Source organism: Temnothorax americanus, unplaced genomic scaffold (assembly GCF_048541705.1).
Source record: "Temnothorax americanus isolate GAGA-0224 unplaced genomic scaffold, ASM4854170v1 Scaffold43, whole genome shotgun sequence".
In the NCBI taxonomy this organism is placed as follows: Eukaryota; Metazoa; Arthropoda; class Insecta; order Hymenoptera; family Formicidae; genus Temnothorax; species Temnothorax americanus.
In genome coordinates this window covers 164,184-185,347 of record NW_027509581.1, presented here as the reverse complement: position 1 = coordinate 185,347, position 21,164 = coordinate 164,184, and the positions used below count along the sequence as shown (strand labels likewise).

The window sequence follows — 21,164 nt, the reverse complement described above, 5'->3', positions numbered from 1 at the left end:
GGAGAGTGTGGTTTTGGCCTTCTGGGTAGGCTGTGTGTGTCGTGCGGTGTGTGGCACCGAAGGCAGGTGGGCGTGTGGGGATGAACTGCACGGGTAGTGCAAAGTAAAGGTGGAGGAGAAAGAGGAAGAGGAGGAGGAGGGGGGAGAAGAACGCGGCGGAAGACTGAAGCGCTGTGTCGGTACTGTCGGTGTTGATACTCGTCTAAAAAAGCTCCGCGAATAGAGTTGCGCACGGTCGAATGTCTTTTAGATGTGATGAAAATGGTGAGGTGTGGGAGAGAGTGGGCTTCGAGTGAAGGCTTCGATACTTCAAATCATGACAGAGGCGTCGGACGAGTAAGTATGCAACGAAGAACAGTTTTTGTCCTCCTCGTGTTGCCGTCGCACACGTCCCTTTTCGAGACCGTTCCATTCTACGGCGAAACGCACGCATTTCTTCGTCGTTGTTAATTTTGTCCTTAAATGACATCGAATACGTGCGTTATTTGGACGTACCTCCTGTCTGATTTATGTTTCTACTACCGTCCTTTTTTTTCTTTTCTCGAAGTTTTGGTCTTTTTTTTCTTTCCTCTCTCGTTTCGTAGATTTTGTTTGTGGGTTACAGAATGAAATAATGCCGATGAGAATTTCTCAGGTCTCTCTTCTATAAATGTCTCGAGATTTACCGTGGTTTATCGTACGTCCGTTCTTTTCCGATTCATACCTTTGTTTGTTTGTTTGTTTGTCAATTCTCTTCTCTCTTTTTCTATCTCTCTTGTTATGTCTCCCATTCGTCTCGTCTCCTCTCTCTCTCTCTCTCTCTCTCTCTCTCTCTCTCTCTCTCTCTCTCTCTCTCTCTCTCTCTCTCTCTCTCTTCCCCTCCCTCTCTCCCTCCCTTCTTTCCCCCTTCCTACCCTCTAATAACGTGCTATCCAATGTTCATGTATGAACGCCCGTTCATTCATTGAATCGATGTCGGTGTGTGTAACATCTGGCTAAATCGTCTGCGCGATGTATTCTCGAGACTCGCGAAAATACTGAAATCGTGTGATCTTCGACGAAACTCTAGTCTCATTCGTCCAAATTATATTTCGATAGTTTAAAAATTTTTTTAAATTGTGGCTTGAATGTAAAATTTGCGCAAGAATATCCGTAAATAATACGAATATATGGAGGGGTAAAAACATAGTGGTGTAAGTCAAATTTTTTAAAATATTGACTCGTGTGCATATATGCAATTTATATATAGATTGCATTTACGCACACGAGTCAATATCTTAGAAAATTTGACTTACACTACTATGGCTTTTACCCCTCTATATATCGAAAATGTTTTTGCAATAACACCATGAGATAAAATCATGTAGGTTATACTATACACGAGTTAAAAATTAAAAAATGTGATTCGATTTTAACGTTATTTATTGCACGTGGTGACTATTAGCTTGTATATATACTTTTAATAAAATATTAAGTTTATAAATTAATTTAGTGCCTTTTTTACAAGATTCAAAGTTTACTCGCAAAACGTCAAATATAAGTTTAATGTTCGAAATTAACCCTATTATTTCCCATGACTTTATTATCCTGTTTATCGAGCAGTTGACAAGTACCCTCGCGGAAAAAACTTGGCACTTTTTAATCGATATAGTCTTCCCGACTTTTTCGGACCTCTTCCGCTATTTTGAATGTGTATCAGCCAGGTAATGTTGAAGCGAACAGGTGAAACAGATGGTAATTCTGATGGGCTAAGTCTAGTGAATAATCCGGAATGAAGAAGAACTTTTCCCAGTCTAAGGCTCTGCGTATAATAGATCACATATTAAGAATAAGAACAAATATTAAATATTAGGGGAATAAAAATTAGAACTAATAATTAAACATAACGCACAATGGAAAAGAATAAAATATAAGATGTAAATATAGGAATATATATTCATATATTTATATATCTTAATATTTAAAATTTTTCAAAATTTTATTAATGTGGTTAAATATAGATGTTTATATCATAAAACTTTTATTTGAAACATTTCTTGATATCTCGAATACTTTTCGAAATATATCGAGAAAAGCAAAAAACCGCTCTAATATTATGAGGGGTGGTTTTACTCCTTAAAACCGTTTTTGGGCAGCAATAAAAAATTTCTAAATTTCTTTTTACCTCCTCTACATGTGTGGAAAGTTTTATATAAGAACCTATGTGTATTTAACTGCAACGAATAATTTTTTCAAAAATTTTATATAAAAATATTTGCTGCGTTATTTGATATTATAAAATAGAGATACTTTTATTTTAGCGCCTACTAAACATTTCTAAATTTATTCACCTGTGTATGCATGCGCGTGCGTGCATGCGCGTGCGTGCGTGCGTGCGTGTGTGCGTGTGTGTGTATGTGTTGCGTGTGTGCGTGCGCGGGTGCGTGTGCGGTTGCGGGTGCGGGTGCGGGTGCGGGGGCGGGTGCGGGTACGTGTGCGGGTAGGATAGAGCGAGGTCAAAAGTAACAATTTGACTTTAGAACTTGATTGTGGAAGAACTATTACAGTAAAAGAATAATTCTTGATACCCGAAGTTAATGTGATTATTTCACTTTATGAAAATTCTCCTATTTAAATCTTGTGATAAACCAAATAAGAATTATTAATCAAAAACATAAACGAGGGAAAATGTTACAATCGCCCCCGACTCCGGGTCGGTTGCAACACTATAGGAGATAGATAGTAACAATTTTAAATAATCAAAATAAAAAATCTTTATTCAATAAAAAATAATAATTTCTCTTATATTAACAAAAACAAACTAAAATATTTATATTCTCATACAAAAGAAGTAAAATAAAATCTTATTCTATTAAAACATAACTTCTTTATATCAATTATAGAAAACATTAACTTTGTTTATTTAATTATAAACATTTTTTGTTTTTATATCTTTAAATGATAGGAATACAATGTCTTTAAGGACTAGAGAGTCGATTTGTAACGTTTCATTCGACCCCACACAATGATGTTACAATCGTCCCGAATATGCTTTTAAACTTTGACTTAAAATTTCTAATAATAAAATGCCAAAAATGAATAAGTAATAATTATTATAATAAGCAAAAATAAAGAAACTCAAATCTAACCTAAAAGAAAAAGTGCACTTGCAGTGGATATATTATATTCAAAATTTAAGATTGTCGGAAGAAATTACTTTACGGCCTCAAAAACATATTTTATTTATTACACACGTCCATTCAATACCCAGGCCGCAGGCGTTCTGAGACACTATAGCTTGTTCAGCTTCATCCGTTAACCAACAAACGTATGCGCATCTATGCCTATAACTATAGATATTTGAGTTGTTATTTTCGCCCCGCGTTACTTTTGACCCCGCTCTACTCTACGAGTATGTGCGAGTGTGCGCGTGTGTGCGGATGTGCGCACCTGCACACACGCACGCCTACATGCACCCGCGCACACACACGCACACACACACACAAAACACTCTTCCCCTTTTTCCCTCTCCTAAAAAATCTTTCACCAGTACATTTTATGATATAGCATATATTATCCGAATTTCTGTAAATACACCAATGCTCAATTTCCAAGGTGTTCCCCAAGCACCACGAATTTTTTAATAGCTTTATTGTATTCAGGAGATCAATATCTACAAAAAACACTATTTCTTTTACTTACATTTTTTTGGGCGAAAATCGATTCTTTTTTAACATCCTTCTTTTTTGCACTTTATTTAACTTACTAAAATATATTTAAATTAGTTCTGCGACTGCATTTTGATGTTATACCTTTTCTCTTTCTTTGATGTTATACTTACTTTTGTTCTTTCTTCAAATGTTTATTTCAATCTTTACAGATTTTCCGCTATTTTTTTCGATTATCTAAAAACAGACGTGATGGAGCAAAACGGTTTACGAATTCGGATTCAGTGTCCTTAAATCTATAAGAAACACCTACTCTGATCCCAGTTAATTTTTCAAAATTTTTTTTGTGATCCTGTGTTATTAACTTTTATTTATATAAAATATTGATTTTATTTCGTCATTTATTTGGTTTTGTTTTTATTATGTATATAGAAGTTATGATTATGTCGCTTGACAGAACGTGTTTTTCCATTTCTTAACTTACAAAAGATCATTATCAAAAATTGCACATAATTATCGTAAGTAAACAAAATAAAAATAGTAGGTATACGAGTGAAGGATGTAACGGATAGCGTGCATTAATTCTGTGGTTGATGATATTCTCCGTAAAAGCTACCATACGTGTTGACAGCGTTCCTTAGAATGTATAAGAATATTTGTATAATAAGTATTCTTATATTACTAATCAATCAAAGGAAGATGGAGCGTGGAGCCGTAACAAGGTGTTGGTGTTCATATATTCTATACTTACGTATAAAAATATCGAATTGTAATGTATGTACATACTGTACATATACATATATTCCAGTTTAATGCTCCACGCTCCATCTTCCTTTGATTGATTTCTAATCTTGTGAGCCTTTACTATTATATTTATTACTAATATTTATAATAAATATTCTTATATATGAATATAAGAATATTTGTGTAGAGCGGCATTTCTCGTGTATTTCTATGTGTATTTCAAAAAGTATTCGAGATAAAAAAATGTTTCAAATAACAGTTTTATGGTAAAAACATCTCTATTTAACCACATTAATAAAATTTTGAAAAACAAATTTTTTTTCTAATTTTTAATCAAAATTTTGTTTAAAAAATTATTTTTAAAAAATATTATATTAATGTTGTTGAATAGAGGAGATTTTACTATAAAACTTTAATAAGAAACATTTTTTTATATCAAATATTTTTTGAGACATATCGAGAAAAGTAAAAGGTGCTCTAAATATGAGTGGTGGTTTCACCCCTTAAAACCGTTCTTGAGCAGCAACAAAAAATTTTAAATTCATCTTTTTACCCCTCCTACATGTGCGGGAAGTTTCATTAAAATCAGAATTTTCGAGTTCGTGAGGTTCCCTTGTCAATAGTGTAAAATAAATTTGTTTTATACTTAATTTGTTCTCGAGAGAGAGTAATTTTGAAAAATTAATGTATAATTGGTAAAATAGTCTTTTTTTATGAGATATTTAATCTTAACGTTTAATAATGTTACTACTGTATTGTGTGTGTGTGTGTGAAGCTGGCGTCTCATTTTGCGGAAACTCACAAACTATTGAGTTTTGACTTTCTTTTCCAAAGTTCTAGAATTCCTGATAGTTTAAACAAAAAGTTCTGGCCATTAAAGCCAAAAATCGCGTCAGTGCAAACTGAGACGTCGGTTCACGCAGCGTTTCACTTTGTCCTGCGAAAGTTTCCGGTACAGTATTTGCCAGATTTTAAAAGATCTATAGTTCTATATACGAGGAAGAGTTCTGGCGATAACATTGGTTTTTTTTTATTTTTATATTTATAATTTTTATTGCCGAAAAAGCCACATTTACGGGTATCAAGAGACACGGTAGTGTCTCGCGCCAAGTACACGCGGAGCGAGACCGACCGTGACTCTTTTACGCGACGCGACGGGTTGCGAGTACCCGAGATGTTGAGATCTCGATAACGAGTGAACGGATCAAGTTCTAAGTAGGCTTGATCGATAGCTTGGGGTCCAATTAGGGGGGGGTTTCTCTCATAATATTCCGCTACGTGCCCTACGAGCGGAGATATTGCGACGCAAAGTCCAAATGTGAAAATTTATTTTTAAGATACTTCTACTAACGCCGACGTCTGATATGATGACGTCATAATCAGAAACGTTACTTTCACTTTTTCGACGCTGGCGGCGCAGGTATCGCTAGTTTCGATATCGCGCGCGTATTTCGAAATTAGGTCGATAGACTTATCGGTCAGAAGGAAGATTTCTATTTAGGTAAATTAGGTATATATATAAATAATATATATTGAGTTAACGGAAAAGAAGATTCTCTACGCTTGGCAGAAAATGCCGCTAGGGAATTTTTAAGTCGATTCTTATGAATTAAGCTTGAATGCGATGTCTAGGTATCCCAGGTTGCCGATGACGAGGTCCAGATAGTGCGCTTCATAGTTTTTGGTGTCCAGGTGTAATCGTACGTTGAATTCGATGTCTAGGTGTCCCAGGTTGCCAATGACGAGGTCCACATAGTGCGCTTCGTAGTTTTTGGTGTCCAGGTGTAATAATACGTTGAATGCGATGTCTAGGTGTTCCAGGTTGCCGATGATGATGTCTAGATAGTGAGTTCCGTAGTTTTCGGTGTCTACGTGTATTTATACCTTGAATTCGATGTTTAGGTGTCCCAGGTTGCTGATGACGAGTTCCAGATATCGCGCTCCGTAGTTTTCGGTGTCTAGGTGTAATAATACTTCGAATTCGATGTTCACGTGTCCCAGGTTGCCGATGACGAGATCCAGATAGTGCGCTTCATAGTTTTTGGTGTCCAGGTGTAATCGTACGTTGAATTCGATGTCTAGGTGTCCCAGGTTGCCGATGACAAGGTCTACATAGTGCGCTTCGTAGTTTTCGGTGTCCAGGTGTAATAATACGTTGAATGCGATGTCTAGGTGTTCCAGGTTGCCGATGATGAAATTTAGATAGTGAGTTCCGTAGTTTTAGGTGTCTACGTGTATTTATACCTTGAATTCTATGTTTAGGTGTCCCAGGTTGCTGATGACGAGGTCCAGATATCGCGCTCCGTAGTTTTCGGTGTCTAGGTGTAATAATACTTCGAATTCGATGTTTACGTGTCCCAGGTTGCCGATGACGAGATCCAGATAGTGCGCTTCATAGTTTTCGGGGTCCAGGTGTAATCGTACGTTGAATTCGATGTATAGGTGTCCCAGGTTGCCGATGACAAGGTCTACATAGTGCGCTTCGTAGTTTTCGGTGTCCAGGTGTAATAATACGTTGAATGCGATGTCTAGGTGTTCCAGGTTGCCGATGATGAAATTTAGATAGTGAGTTCCGTAGTTTTCGGTGTCTACGTGTATTAATACCTTGAATTCGATGTCTACGTGTCCCAGGTTGCCGATGACGAGGTCCACACAGTGCGCTCCGTAGTTTTTGGTGTCTACGTGTATTAATATCTTGAATTCGATGTCCACGTGTCTCAGGTTGCCGATGACGAGGTCCACACAGTGCGCTTCGTAGTTTTCGGTGTCCAGGTGTAATCGTACGTTGAATTCGATGTCTAGGTGTCCCAGGTTGCCGATGACGAGGTCCACATAGTGCGCTCCGTAGTTTTCGGTGTCTACGTGTATTAATACCTTGAATTCGATGTCCACGTGTCCCAGGTTACCGATGACGAGGTCCACACAGTGCGCTTCATAGTTTTCGGTGTCCAGGTGTAATAATACGTTGAATTCGATGTCCACGTGTCCCAGGTTGCCGATGACGAGGTCCACACAGTGCGCTTCGTAGTTTTCGGTGTCCAGGTGTAATAATATGTTGAATGCGATGTCTACGTGTCCCAGGTTGCCGATGACGAGGTCCACATAGTGCGCTCCGTAGTTTTCGGTGTCTACGTGTATTAATACCTTGAATTCGATGTCCACGTGTCCCAGGTTGCCGATGACGAGGTCCACACAGTGCGCTTCGTAGTTTTCGGTGTCCAGGTGTAATAATACGTTGAATGCGATGTCTACGTGTCCCAGGTTGCCGATGACGAGGTCCACACAGTGCGCTCCATAGTTTTTGGTGTCTACGTGTATTAATATCTTGAATTCGATGTCCACGTGTCTCAGGTTGCCGATGACGGGATCCAGATAATGCGCTTCATAGATTTCGGTGTCCAGGTGTAATAATACGTTGAATTCGATGTCTACGTGTCCCAGGTTGCCGATGACGAGGTCCACATAGTGCGCTCCGTAGTTTTTGGTGTCTACGTGTATTAATATCTTGAATTCGATGTCCACGAGTCCCAGGTTGCCGATGACGGGATCCAGATAATGCGCTTCATAGTTTTCGGTGTCCAGGTGTAATCGTACGTTGAATTCGATGTCTAGGTATCCCAGGTTGCCGATGACAAGGTCCACATAGTGCGCTCCGTAGTTTTCGGTGTCCACGTGTCCCAGGTTGCCGATGACGAGGTCCAGATATCGCGCTCCGTAGTTTTCGGTGTCCACGTGTCCCAGGTTGCCGATGACGAGGTCCAGATATCGCGCTCCGTATTTTTCGGTGTCTAGGTGTAATAATACCTCGAATTTGATGTTCACGTGTCCCAGATAATGCGCTTCATAGTTTTTGGTGTCCAGGTGTAATTGTACGTTGAATTCGATGTCTAGGTGTCCCAGGTTGCCGATGACGAGGTCCACATAGTGCGCTCCGTAGTTTTTGGTGTCTACGTGTATTAATACCTTGAAATTGATGTCTAGGTGTCCCAGGTTGCTGATGACGAGGTCCACATAATGCGCTTCATAGTTTTTGGTGTCTAGGTGTATTAATAACTTTAAATCTGAATGGGTGCGTTCAGCCGATACTCCGCTAGCCTAGCAATCGTGAGCAGTTGCTCGTTTGTGCTCGTTTCTTCTCTTTTTAATCCAGTAAGTCAAAAAAGAGGAAACGAGCGAAAACGAGCGACTGCTCACGATTGCTAGGCTAGCAAAGTATCGGCTGAACGCACCCAATGTAGGACACGTAGATATCGAATTCGAGGTATTAATACATGTAGACACCGAAAACTACGAAGCGCACTATGTGGACCTCGTCATCGGCAACTTGGAACACGTGGCCATCAAATTCAAGGTATTAATACACCTGGACACCGAAAACTATAGAGCGCGCTATGTGGACCTCGTCATCGGCAACCTGGGACACCTAAACATTGAATTCAAGCTTGATTCATAAAAATCGACTTAAAATTTCCTTAGCGGCAGAATTAAAATTATGTCATGACATAATAAAAATCGCTGAATTAAAATTATGTCTAGACATAATAAAAATTGGACAAAAATTATGTTTAGACATAATAAAAATTGGATGAATTAAAATTATGTCTGACGTAAAAATAATTTTTGGAAAAAGTTGGTAAGAAATAATTTATACAAGCAACGTAATATACATGCATATTATACATAAAAGCAATGTCCGGCAATGTGTATATATATATATTTACAACTTCAGACACATTTCTTTATAAGGTGTAATTTTTTTTTGTTAAGATTAAGATGCGTAACACTACAAAAAGGCGTGATATCCGTACAAAATTACCTTTTTTAAAAAAAGGTAAAAAAAATGCGCCAAGTACACGCATAGTAGTACATATATGTATTATGTTGTTACCTCGAAAAAAACAAAGTGGTAGTATTATACCTCGAAATAACACCTTGTACATACTGTTTATACAATGCGTAATACTACAAAAAGGCGTGATATCTGTACAAAATTACCTTTTTTAAAAAAAGGTAAAGAAAGGCGCCAAGTACACGCATAGTAGTGTATATGTTGTTACCTCGAAAAAAAAAAACAGTGGTAGTATTATACCTTAAAAAAATCTAAGTAACAAGTGGTAGACGAAATCTTTGTATCTTGAAAATCTCGAAAAAACCTAAACAGTGGTATCTTCACCTAAAAAAAAAACAAAGTAGTAGTATTATACCTCGAAAAAACCTAAGTAACAAGTGGTGGACGTAAGCTTTGTATCTCCAAAATCTCATCACAAAATTACGTTACCTTATCAAAAAATGAGTCGCGCTTCAAGTGATCTATTATTACAATTACAAAAAAGAAATGATATCTCTTTTTAAATTACAGCGCCAATTACAGAGAACATACACTGAGAAAAAAATTTGTCAATCCCAAGAAATATTTAGTCCGATACGTTCAACTAAACATTTTAGTTAGTTAACTAAACATTAGTTGAATTAATTAATTCTTGATTAAAGAAACGAAATAAATTGTTGAAACAACTAATATTTAGTTAACTAACTAAAATGTTTAGTTGAACGTATCAAACTAAATATTTCTTGGGATTAACAATTTTTTTTCTCAGTATATTTTTCGAGATACAAAGATTACGTCTGCCACTTGTTACTTAGGTTTTTCGAGGTATAATATTACTACTGCTTTTCTTCGATTAGAATAAAAAATTGAATCATGAAGAATTACACAGAGGTAACAGTATTAAAATATTTAAACCCAACAAGGGAATACAAGGTATTTAAATACAAAGTTTATATATGTATTTTAAAAGATTTAATCGCATCGCAAAGAATTACAGAGGTAACAGTACAAAAAATAAAAATATTTTATTAAAATACATAAATTTTTCTTGTCAAAAAACTTGGCGCTGCTAGAGAGAGAGAGAGAGAGAGAGAGGAGAGAGAGAGAGAGAGAGAGAGAGAGAGAGAGAGAGAGAGAGAGAGAGAGAGACCTTTTATATGGGTGAGACGCGGGCCGATTTTCGATAGGGGTCTGTAAGTTCTATACCTTTTTTTAAAAAAGGTAAAAAAAGACGCCAAGTTTACGCGCAATGTATTTTGTAAATTCAAAAATTTAACTTAAGGGGTAATATCACCTTGTAACTTTTTTTTGCATATTTTTTTACTTCTGCCAGAAAGAATGAAGACGAACATATAATCTTAATTTGGAAGGACAGTTATTTGTTCTAGCTGCAAAATTGCGACTTGTAGCGGTACGCCCAGTGCGGTCAACGAAAAGAGAGGCGTACTATTGCGAGAGCTGACATGCCACCATTTTGTTTTTAAAAAATCTGAAAAAAATATTTTTATGTACTTTAAGACATGTACTTTCATATGCATAAAACTGAATATGAATAAATTTTTTTATTTTTTTTAAATATATTCAAAAATATAACTCTACTTTTTTTTCGGCACACAAGGTGATATTACACCTTAAAATGGTAGCTTTATTTCTCCTTAACAAAATCATATCACAAAATTACATTACCTAACTCAACCTAATTGATATGTAATAATATGTATAAATCCAAAAATCCAACCTAAGTGGTAAGCTTCAGGTTTTCCTTAACAAAATTATTATATCACAAATTTGTGTTACCTAACTTAACCCAAGTGACATGTATTTTAAAAAAGATGTGAAATCTATAAATTGCGCCAATTACAAAGAGAATATACATATATCTTTGAAAAATAATTGTTATGCAACTACTTTTATAAAATAAAACTCAAGTGGTACATATCTTTGTGTCCCCATTCAAGGGTCTTTCTATTCCAACCCAAGTGCTAGTAGCTTTAATTCTATTCAACAAAATTATAATATTACAAAGAATTATTTTAATCACAAAGAATTAAAGAGTTAACAGTACAAAATACAAAAATTTAATTAAAATAAAATAAATTTTTCTTGTAAAAAAACTTGGCGCTGCTTTTTTTACTCTTGTCACATTCTTCTCTAAATTATGTTTATTGTTTTTTTATTTAATCAAAAATTTTAGTACTTTATTAAATTTTGAAGTCTAGCTGCGCCGTTGTTTTGACAAGAAAAATTTATTTATTTTATTTTAATTAAAGCTACACACTACCAGTTGAGTTGGAATAGAAAGACCCTTGAATAGGAACACAAAAATATGTACCACTTGAGTTTTATTTTTTAAAAGTAGTTGCATAACAAGTATTTTTTAAAGCAATATATATTCTCTTTGTAATTGGCGCAGTTTAAAGATTTCACATCTTTTTTTTAAATACATGTTACTTGGGTTAAGTTAGGTAACACAAATTTGTGATATAATAATTTTGTTAAGGAAAACCTGAAGCTACTACCACTTAAGTTGGATTTTTGGATTTATACATATCACTTAGGTTGAGTTAGGTAACGATATTTTGTGATAATTTTGTTAAGGAGAAATAAAGCTACCATTTAAATTAAATTTTTGAATTTACAAAATACATTGCGCGTGTAAATAAAATACTTAGCCTTTTTTTAACTTTTTAAAAAAAGGTAATTTTATACTGATATCACGCATTTTGTAATGTTAAGCAAGGATCGGCAAAAGTTTCCATTTTTTACTTTTTTAGTTTTTACGAAATTAGCAATAACAACAAATTAAATTTTATTGAATTAGCAAATTAGTAATATATATATAGTGACAAATAAATACTAATTATATAAAAATTAATAATATTTAGGTAAAAGTGAATTACATATTACTTAAAGAATTGGTAATTTGTCAGATAAACTAGTTTGTGAAAGTTAGGTATTTAGGTAAAAATGAATTAATTTTTTTTTGCAAAAAAAAATTGGTAATTAATAGAAATAAATTTTTTATTATTAAAATAATTAATAGTTAAAAAATAAATTACTACTAATTTGAAAATGAAAAATTAGTGGAAAATAATTATTAATTTTTTAAATAATAAATAGTCTTAGGTAAATTACTTATTTTAAAAATTGTTAATTGGTTGAATAAATTGGTTGAATATATTATAAATAATTTAATTATTGTAATTAAAGGTGGTTTAAAAAATAATTATGTTAATGTTATACATACATACATATATATACATATATATATATATATATATATATATGTATATATATATATATATATACTAGCTGGTTACCCGGGCTTCGCCCCGGAGAACATATGTAATAAAACACGCAAATAATCTCTTTCTCTCTCTCTCTCTCTCTCTCTCTCTCTCTCTCTCTCTCTCTCCCTCTCTCTCTCTCTCTCTCTCTCGCAGAGAGTTCATCATGCGTTGTATAAATTTAAATTCAATAAGAATTCTCTTTCCACCGAACTTAGAATCAAACTGGTAACATCTCTGGTACTACCCCACTTGGACTACTGCTGCCTTGTCTATCATGGCTTGAGCAAGGAACTTAATCTGAAGTTACAGAGACTTGTAAACTGCTGTATCAGATTTATCTTTGATTTGCGGAAAGCGGAAAGACGAGCATATAACGCAATATCGACGACGCCTAGGGTGGCTGTCCGTAGAAAATAGAAGATTGTATTTTCTTGGCTGTCAGATGTATCGTATCATCTACATGGGCTCGCCAGCATATCTGAGTGAACTTTTTACCCCATTTAGCCCATCGCTCAGAAGATCCACTCTGCGACATATCCTCTGCGAAGGGCACGCGACGCCCCAGCGTAAGTGGCAAGCGCCCACAAAAATAAATCATCAAATGATATTTACGATGATAGACGGTAAGGTAGCTCAAGCTGTAACCCACACGCCTTCATCATCTTCGTGTGCTTCATTTGTGGATCCAAACCATCTCAAATGAACAACTTAACAGAAATTAATAAAAGGTCAAACAAAGAAGAGGCACTCAAATTAGGAATGTCACCCTTGCACGCACGAATCAAATTCATGGAATGTATATATTACATATTGCCTACAATTTGTCTTTCAAGAAGTGGTCAACAACGCCAGAAACCCGCGTTCAAAAAGAAGAAACCAAAAAAAGAATACAAGACGCTTTTTATAATAAACTTGGACTGAGGGCGGTAGACATCGTTAAACAAGGTTCCGGATCATCTAATGACGGAAATACTTCTCGACGATTTTTTTCTCATCCAAAAATCACAGCAGAAAGAACTGGAGTTGACGAGGAATTGATCAGAAGATTTTCCACAATATTATAAACGATTAATTATGGTGAAGAAATAAATTCAGAAAAATTCGGTTCTTATGCGTACAAGGCAGCGTAAATATTTATTGAAAAATATTCTTGGTACTTTATGCCAATTACCGTTCATAAAATTCTTCTTCACGGTAAGGAAATTATAGAAAATGCAGCGTTATGCTGTTTGAACCTTATCGGAAGAAGCTCAAAAGGCAAGAAATAAGGACTATAAACGATATCGACTTAATCATAGTAGAAAATGTAGCCGTCTGTTTACAAATGAAAATGTTATGCATATGATGCTCGTGTCATCCGATCCGTTAATAACTAGTTTAAGAAGTAAACCACATAAAAAAAATTTAGACTTAAACGATGAGATGCAAGGATTACTTTGCTTTTATACGTAAATTAAATGTAAATTGAATTTTTATTTAATTTCAATCAAATACTTGTTCCTATCATTAATTTATAAGAACATTTATATAGAACCTTTCAATGTTGACTTATATAAAAATTGAAGGTTCTATGATCATTCATTGCATATTTTACAAGTAACATAATTTTTTCCGCGATTCGCGCAAACGGCTCCACTGTGCGCCGGGCCGGCCGAGCGCGGCCTGGCTAGTTCGGACACGAACCATTAGCACGGACGCAAACCATGTGCGGTTACCGAGCGAAACGACGTAGTTTACGCGCACTTTTTCAGGTGGCGCGTCGAAACACGCAACACACAAAAATTGACGGAAAATGCCGGGATGGCCTCTCACAGACTGCGTTCCGATATTCACTGTCAGTACTGAAAATCTATAGTGTACGTTACGTAAACTATAGATTTTCAGTACTCGCAGTGAATATTGGCACAGATTATCTGTGGTCGGACACTGGTACGTGTCCCGCACTCCGCACTGGGATATTTATCTTACGTTCACATCTGGCGTAGTCGTGAAAGATGAAGTTCAACCATCTTCCACAACACGCTTTACAACCGCAGTACCGCTCTACAACCACGCCGTACAACACTCTTACAACCACTTACGACCACGCTTACGCAATTGTAGAATAGCCTTTACTTGCAACTCGTCCGCGTCGCGTAAAAGAGTCACGGTGCGGTTTCGCTTCGCATGCACTACCGAGAGACACTACTGTGTCTCTTGATTATAATTCTGGTGTAGTTCTGAACGTGTTCTAATATTTTCTAAAGATTTCTACAGAGAATTCTCTTCTAAAAAGAATAAAAATTATTTAAAAAATGAATAAATAATGCTTATTGTCAGAACTTTTTAGAAAACGTTAGAACACATTCAGAACTACACGAAAATTATAATGGAACTCACAGAACTGTCGAAAATGTGTCTTACCCTGCAGGTTTCTCGGCGATAAAAATTATTTAAAAATAAAAAAAAAACAATGTTTATCGCCAGAACTCTTCCTAGAACTCATGTAGAACTATAGATCTTTTAAAATCTTACAAATACCATACCGGAAACTTTCGCAGGACAAAGTGAGACGCTGCGTGAACCTGCGGTGTCTCAGTTTGCACTAACGCATTTTTTGGCTTTAATGACCAGAACTATTTGTTTAAACTATCAGGAACTCTAGAACTATTGAAAAGGAAGCCAGAACTCTCAGTAGTTTGTGTGTTTCTGCAAAATGAGACGCCAGCTTCACACACACCTACTGTATTACTATTGGAATTAGACATGTTGTGTATGTGTCTATTATTTTACTTTGATAAACATGCGTATATGAGTGATACATGATATAATAACTGTCACATTTGTTTTTTGCAGTGGTAATTATCTGGTAAGGGTCCATGCCCAGGTAATGACGAGAGATGACAGTTCCGGTGGTTGGGTTCCTTTGAGCGGTGGTGGATTAGCGAATGTCTCAGTCAGACGTAGAGTCACTCCCTCAGGAGTACATCAAATAAACAATACTAATGGAACCACTATTTCTACCACGACTAATCCTACGAATTCCGTCTCCAATGCAGTCGGTCTTCAGAACCATGGATCTTCCAATATCTCCCCGCCTGGCGCAAATAAAAGAAAACATGAATATCTTATTTATGGGAAACGTATTACCGATCAATCGGTAGGTCTTGCTATATTTTATAAATATTTTATTATTTAAAGAAGATATCTAAACAAAAGCTGCTTTAGTACAGTTTAAATCGTAGTTTGTGTAAAATATAACATGAATACATGAATGTATATGGTATTGTACATGACTTGTATAAAAATAAATCTTTTTTTTTCAGGTTGTTCTTAGTTGTACGATTAAAAAAGATTTCGAATATAATAAAGTAATGCCAACTTTTCATCACTGGCGGACAGGGGAGAAGAAGTTTGGTTTAACGTTTCAAACAGCTGCCGACGCAAGGGCATTTGACAAAGGTGTTCGAACAGCAGTTGAGGAACTATTGGAAGGTACACAGAATTTTCCTAAACAAGATTAATTTTAAGAGATTATTATTCAGAATAATTGTTAATATTAAAAAAATGCATTTATAATGTATCATAAATTTCCAAGTTACAGTATACAACTTGATCTGTTTAGTTTGTTCTTTCTGTACTTTATTCTTTTTTTTGTTTGCGAAGTCTCAATATACTTGTTTCAATTGCATAAATGTATATAGTTAAGGTATTCCTTTCACGGAGGAGCGTATTTTGTAGGCGCTTAAGCAGGGCCTCAGCAAACTCTTGTATATTGCATTAAACTTATATAAAATCAAGTTATAATTGATTATTATGTTTAATTATAAGAAAAAAGTGAAAATATTATGTGTATTTAGAAATTTTTCATTTTTCGGTAAATTTTACTGTCAGAACAATATGGCAACGTTGCGCTTTTCAGGGCGCCGATTGTAAAATGTGAAGTTGATAACAAAAATGTCAATGTAAGTGTCAATTTCATTAATCAAAGAATATTGTGACATTTTCTTTTTATCAAAGAGAAATTTTATAATAATAATGAGTGATAAAAAACATAAAGTGAGGAGTAATGTGAGCAAAAATAAAGGACAATTTTTTGGATTATTTTTTTTTTAAACATAATAAATAGTTGATAATAAACGGTACGTGATGAACTGAAGTGTGACATGAGCGCACAGTGTTGCCAAATAATTCCTTGAAAGTCGCCATTAAAAATATTTATCTATAAACCACATTTCAAATCAACTTGTAACATAAATATTTTGTTTAAATATTTGGGTGACTCTGTATTTTTATTGGCACTATCGAAAATATAGAGTTTAGCGAATATGTGTGTGTAGCGCAGTTAATATTTAATATCTTAAGATATTTGATAAACAAATTATTACATTGAAATATGGAAAATAGACTTTTTCGATAACGTCACATATAAATATCGAATTTTCAAAGTCATAATTCTTCTTTATACGTTCGGTAATGTGGTTTAATTTTTTTCTAGCGTAAAGATATGCATTTTAACTTTCTCGTACCAAAAAATCAGTTAATTCTTAAGACTTTGGTGTCATGAAAGGAATACCTTAAGGAGGTTGTCGCGCTACTTCCTAGTCAATAAACAGTTTATTTTTAAAATTGATTAAAATAATAATATAAAAACATAAACAATATCTAATTCGCTAATGTCATTATACATAATAGTTTTATATGTAAAAATGACAAAATGAAAATTATAAGACGCTCATTTGATTGCGATAACTGACAGCAAGTGACAGTCATAGGCTGCGGTCCGATTCACACTCAAACGCTGTAAGCATTATTCTGTCTTCGTTGCACATTGAATATCAAACAAAGATAGAACGATACTTTCAACGCTGTGAGCGTGAGTCGGACCGCAGCCATACATGTTACGTTGCACGTTATATGCGTCATCCATTTGTCAAATATTCTTGCTTTTTTTTATTGAAAAATATAAATTTCTTTTAAACTGTACGGTCAATTTAGATAAAACTTTGCCACAACGAACTTAAATGTTTACTTTGTACTCAGATAGCAACGTGTCCCGCATTCCCAGATAGCAACGTGTCTGCATTGTTGCTGGCATATTGCCGACAACATAGAGTGTGTTGCTATCAGAATTGTGGCAACTGAGTCCGCATTTATCGGCAAGTTGATGCCTTCATGATATAACAATTTTGTATAGCAACTTCGCAGCAACTTAACTGTTGGCAACTTATGCTGCGGTCTAAAATCGTTGATTCAAAATTCGAGCTGTTCCTAGACAGCAAGTATGTCTAAAAGACGTCGTAAAGACATCTTTTAGACATCTTGTAGACATGCGTGCTATCTGGGTTGCTGTCATGTTGCTGTAATAATTCATAGAATCACACAATGCATTATTAGCAACGCGAAGTAAATTTGATGCTGCATGTTCTCTTACCGACAAATTGCTGGCAATACATCCAATGTTTCCTGCGTGTTGCTTCAAATATTAAATTGCTCGAAATCAATTGAAGCAAATGTACGGCAAGTTGCCAGCATCATAAGCAATCACAGGTTTGCGCTATTTTGCTCAGACACGCTTTGCTATCTAGGTAGTTATAACGATTTTTTAAATTTCTGTTTTATATCCAAATGTCTCAAATTAAAAGAAAATACCACAGATAAGCAAGGTTTTGCATATATTTGTAATGTAAAATTTTATACATTTAGAATTAAATATCTTCAAAACGGTAAAAGTCAATGAAATTTTTTTTACATGTTGATATAATTAACTTTCATATTATGTACATGTATTATAGACTTGTCTTATATTTTATTAAACGCGCCAACCTCCTTAACGAATAAACACTTATACATATATAGTATACATTGGGATTTTTTTGCGACAGAGTGGATGACATTTTTTACTATTTTTTTTCTTTGTGATTACGTGGACGTTCTATCTACTTTTACCCATTAAATTTGAGTATTAATAAAATGTGAATTGCACGATATTCATACGTCATGCGATTAAAATGTTACGTCAAAGTCATCTATATTGTGTGTGTGTGTGTGTGTGTGCGTGTGCGTGTGCGTGTGCGTGTGCGTGTGCGTGTGTGTGTGTGTGTGTGTGTGTGTGTGTGTGTGTCACAGAGTAACTATTAAATAAATATTACAAGAATTTTTTATGATATCTTATTAACTCGTTCGCACTAATCATTTTGCTGCAATTTATTACGGATTACGTAAATGGTAAGCTCAACAGCTTTAAATTCATATTTTATCATTTTTTGCTTTTTGATACGATCTTATTGGGAAATTTTATGTTTTAATGCGATAGGTTTGTCTGATTTAACGTTGACTACCGATGTTCCAGACGCTGGGGATGAAGATGTTTTCATGGTAAAAAAATTTATTTTTTCTATAATCTATTAATTTTAATCGAGAAGACATTAATTATGATGAAGGAGAAAAGTTATAGCGAAATAAATCGAAAGGAAAGATAAAACGACAGTTTCTTATCTAAAAAAAAGGTCCTTTTATAAAAGCGGTATAAAACCCTAAAGTTGGTCGAATCGCGTTTGCAATTGTTGCCGTGTTATTGCGAACGTGATTGGTCGTCTCGATTCAGTCGATTGATCGAGTGTACAAATGTTTTTTGGGTAAATGTTCAGTATAACGCTCTCTCCTCCGATTTTCTTGAAATTTTGTAAAATACACATTTACCGTTTTTTGCATAGATAATAACAAATAAAAAACATCACAAAGCGCGCGCGAAGCGCGCGTTATAATCTAGTCATATCTACTAATTTATTAAAATTATCAAAATTTACAGACTTTGAATTTGCCAGTGGAACCACCTGAGCCACGTGCGTCTTCGGATACACTTCATGGATTTCGAGTGCCGAATTATTCTCAATATTCGGAGCTTCCTGACTCTCACCGATCTATCCATTACATCGGTGGTTCTTCCACCATTAAAGCTCCACCGACGCAACATCCTCTGGCTTCTGCCGCAGACATTGGATCAGATAATTATCCCTATGTGCAGCTTACAACACTTAATCATGAATATCTGTATCCTATTATTGACGATCATAAGGGTGAGAGAATAGACGGACATAATACTTCTAATAGCGGAAGCTCTCTGAAGAAACTAGACACAATAATATCGCAACCTTCGAAGAATACTATGAAACGTAATGTACGTTTACGTTGCAAGCATTGTCAAGAACTGTATTCGGAGCAACATAATCCAAAAGGTTCCTGCGAGTATGCTCCTGATCTAATTAGGCGTGGAATTGCGACAGTCTCTTGTTTGTCATGTGCCCAATGTATGTTATATCACTGCATGAGTGACGCCGAAGGTGATTTTGCACAAAATCCTTGTAGGTAAGTAGAATATTTCAGACAACTATAGTCAGGCGATTTGTATCTTTTTAACTTTATTATTGTGTTATTTATTTTATATATTTAACTAATATACATTTGTATTTATATTATTTGTATTATTATTTTCTAACTACTTGTTTTACATTGTTTTGTATTACAAAAGTTTGGATTTTTTAGGAATTTATTGCATTTTAAATTTCTTGCGAAGATTGTCTAAAAAGTGTAAGATCAGTTTTTTTAAGGAATATCTTTGGATGTGTGCTACTTTTTAAGCTATATACATTAGTATCTATCGTTATTAAATACTTTTTTACGATATATGCAATCTCTTAAAGATTTAGTTGATTAGTATTGATTGTGCAACATTCGAGTAAATTACAAAATGTCAAATCAGTTGTAGTACAGAAGAAGGATGGGGACGAAGATGGTGCGGTTTGGCCTTGTTGTCAATCATCGTCCCTTGCTTGTGGATATATCCTCCTCTTAAAGCTGTACATTGGTGCGGGATGTCCTGCGGAGTGTGCGGCGGGCGTCACCATCCCACGGAATAGCTGGAAGAACCCTTTGATATCTCTGCTCCATATTCGATTGGTTCAAGCAATTTTTCCACATCATACAACGCAGTCGCCAATGTATATGAATGTCATGATTTGAGTATGGGTCGTTGTCAGAGGTATCAAAGGGGTAGACAGTTTCCAGTGCACGCACTTATCCATCAGAGTCATCTCTAAGAAAAAAAAATTGGTCAAAGAGAAAAGACCTAATTTAGATGTTTTACACACACACACACACACACACACACACACACACACACACACACACACACACACACACACACACACACACACACACACACACACACACACACACACACACACACACACACACACACACACACACACACACACACACACACACACACACACACACACACACACACACCACACACACACACACACACACATGTATAAAATCCCGATATATTCTATACATTTTGTATATTTTATTAGAGCAAAGTGCATTATTTTATTTCACGTGTACATTGGACAATTTTGGATGAAATCAACTAGTTACACACACACACAGTTTGAATATTCAAACTGTGAAAATCAACAAATGAACTTCAGACCAACTATTTGTGATATGTGGTGCACATTGTGAGAGTGTTAGCTTCTGTGAGTCTCATCACGAAAGAAAATTTTCTATTCTCAGTTTGAATGATGTTCTTCATGATATCTAATGATACCTAATGGAGAAATAAATAAGGTAACTGAAAGTGTGTCTCGATGGATTTATCAGTGTGGAGGGTGTAAATATGTATCGTGAACT

General features: G+C 35.1%; 1 protein-coding gene across 5 annotated transcripts; it reads left to right on the top strand.

Moving 5' to 3' along the window:
- Positions 1-65: 65 nt before the first annotated feature.
- On the top strand, positions 66-20,730 carry Spred (Sprouty-related protein with EVH-1 domain). Of its 5 annotated transcripts, none has more exons than XM_077416472.1 (7): positions 66-336; positions 15,124-15,240; positions 15,324-15,627; positions 15,794-15,962; positions 18,784-18,845; positions 19,279-19,835; positions 20,230-20,730. In XM_077416472.1, exons 3-7 carry the CDS (start codon positions 15,358-15,360, stop codon positions 20,384-20,386), a joined length of 1,215 nt encoding a protein of 404 aa, XP_077272598.1. In that variant the 5' UTR covers positions 66-336; positions 15,124-15,240; positions 15,324-15,357; the 3' UTR covers positions 20,387-20,730. The 5 variants fall into 5 exon arrangements, with proteins under 5 accessions (XP_077272598.1, XP_077272597.1, XP_077272596.1 ...); XM_077416473.1 differs by lacking the exon at positions 66-336 and adding an exon at positions 14,292-14,417; XM_077416474.1 differs by lacking the exon at positions 66-336 and adding an exon at positions 14,453-14,544.
- Positions 20,731-21,164: the final 434 nt, after the last annotated feature.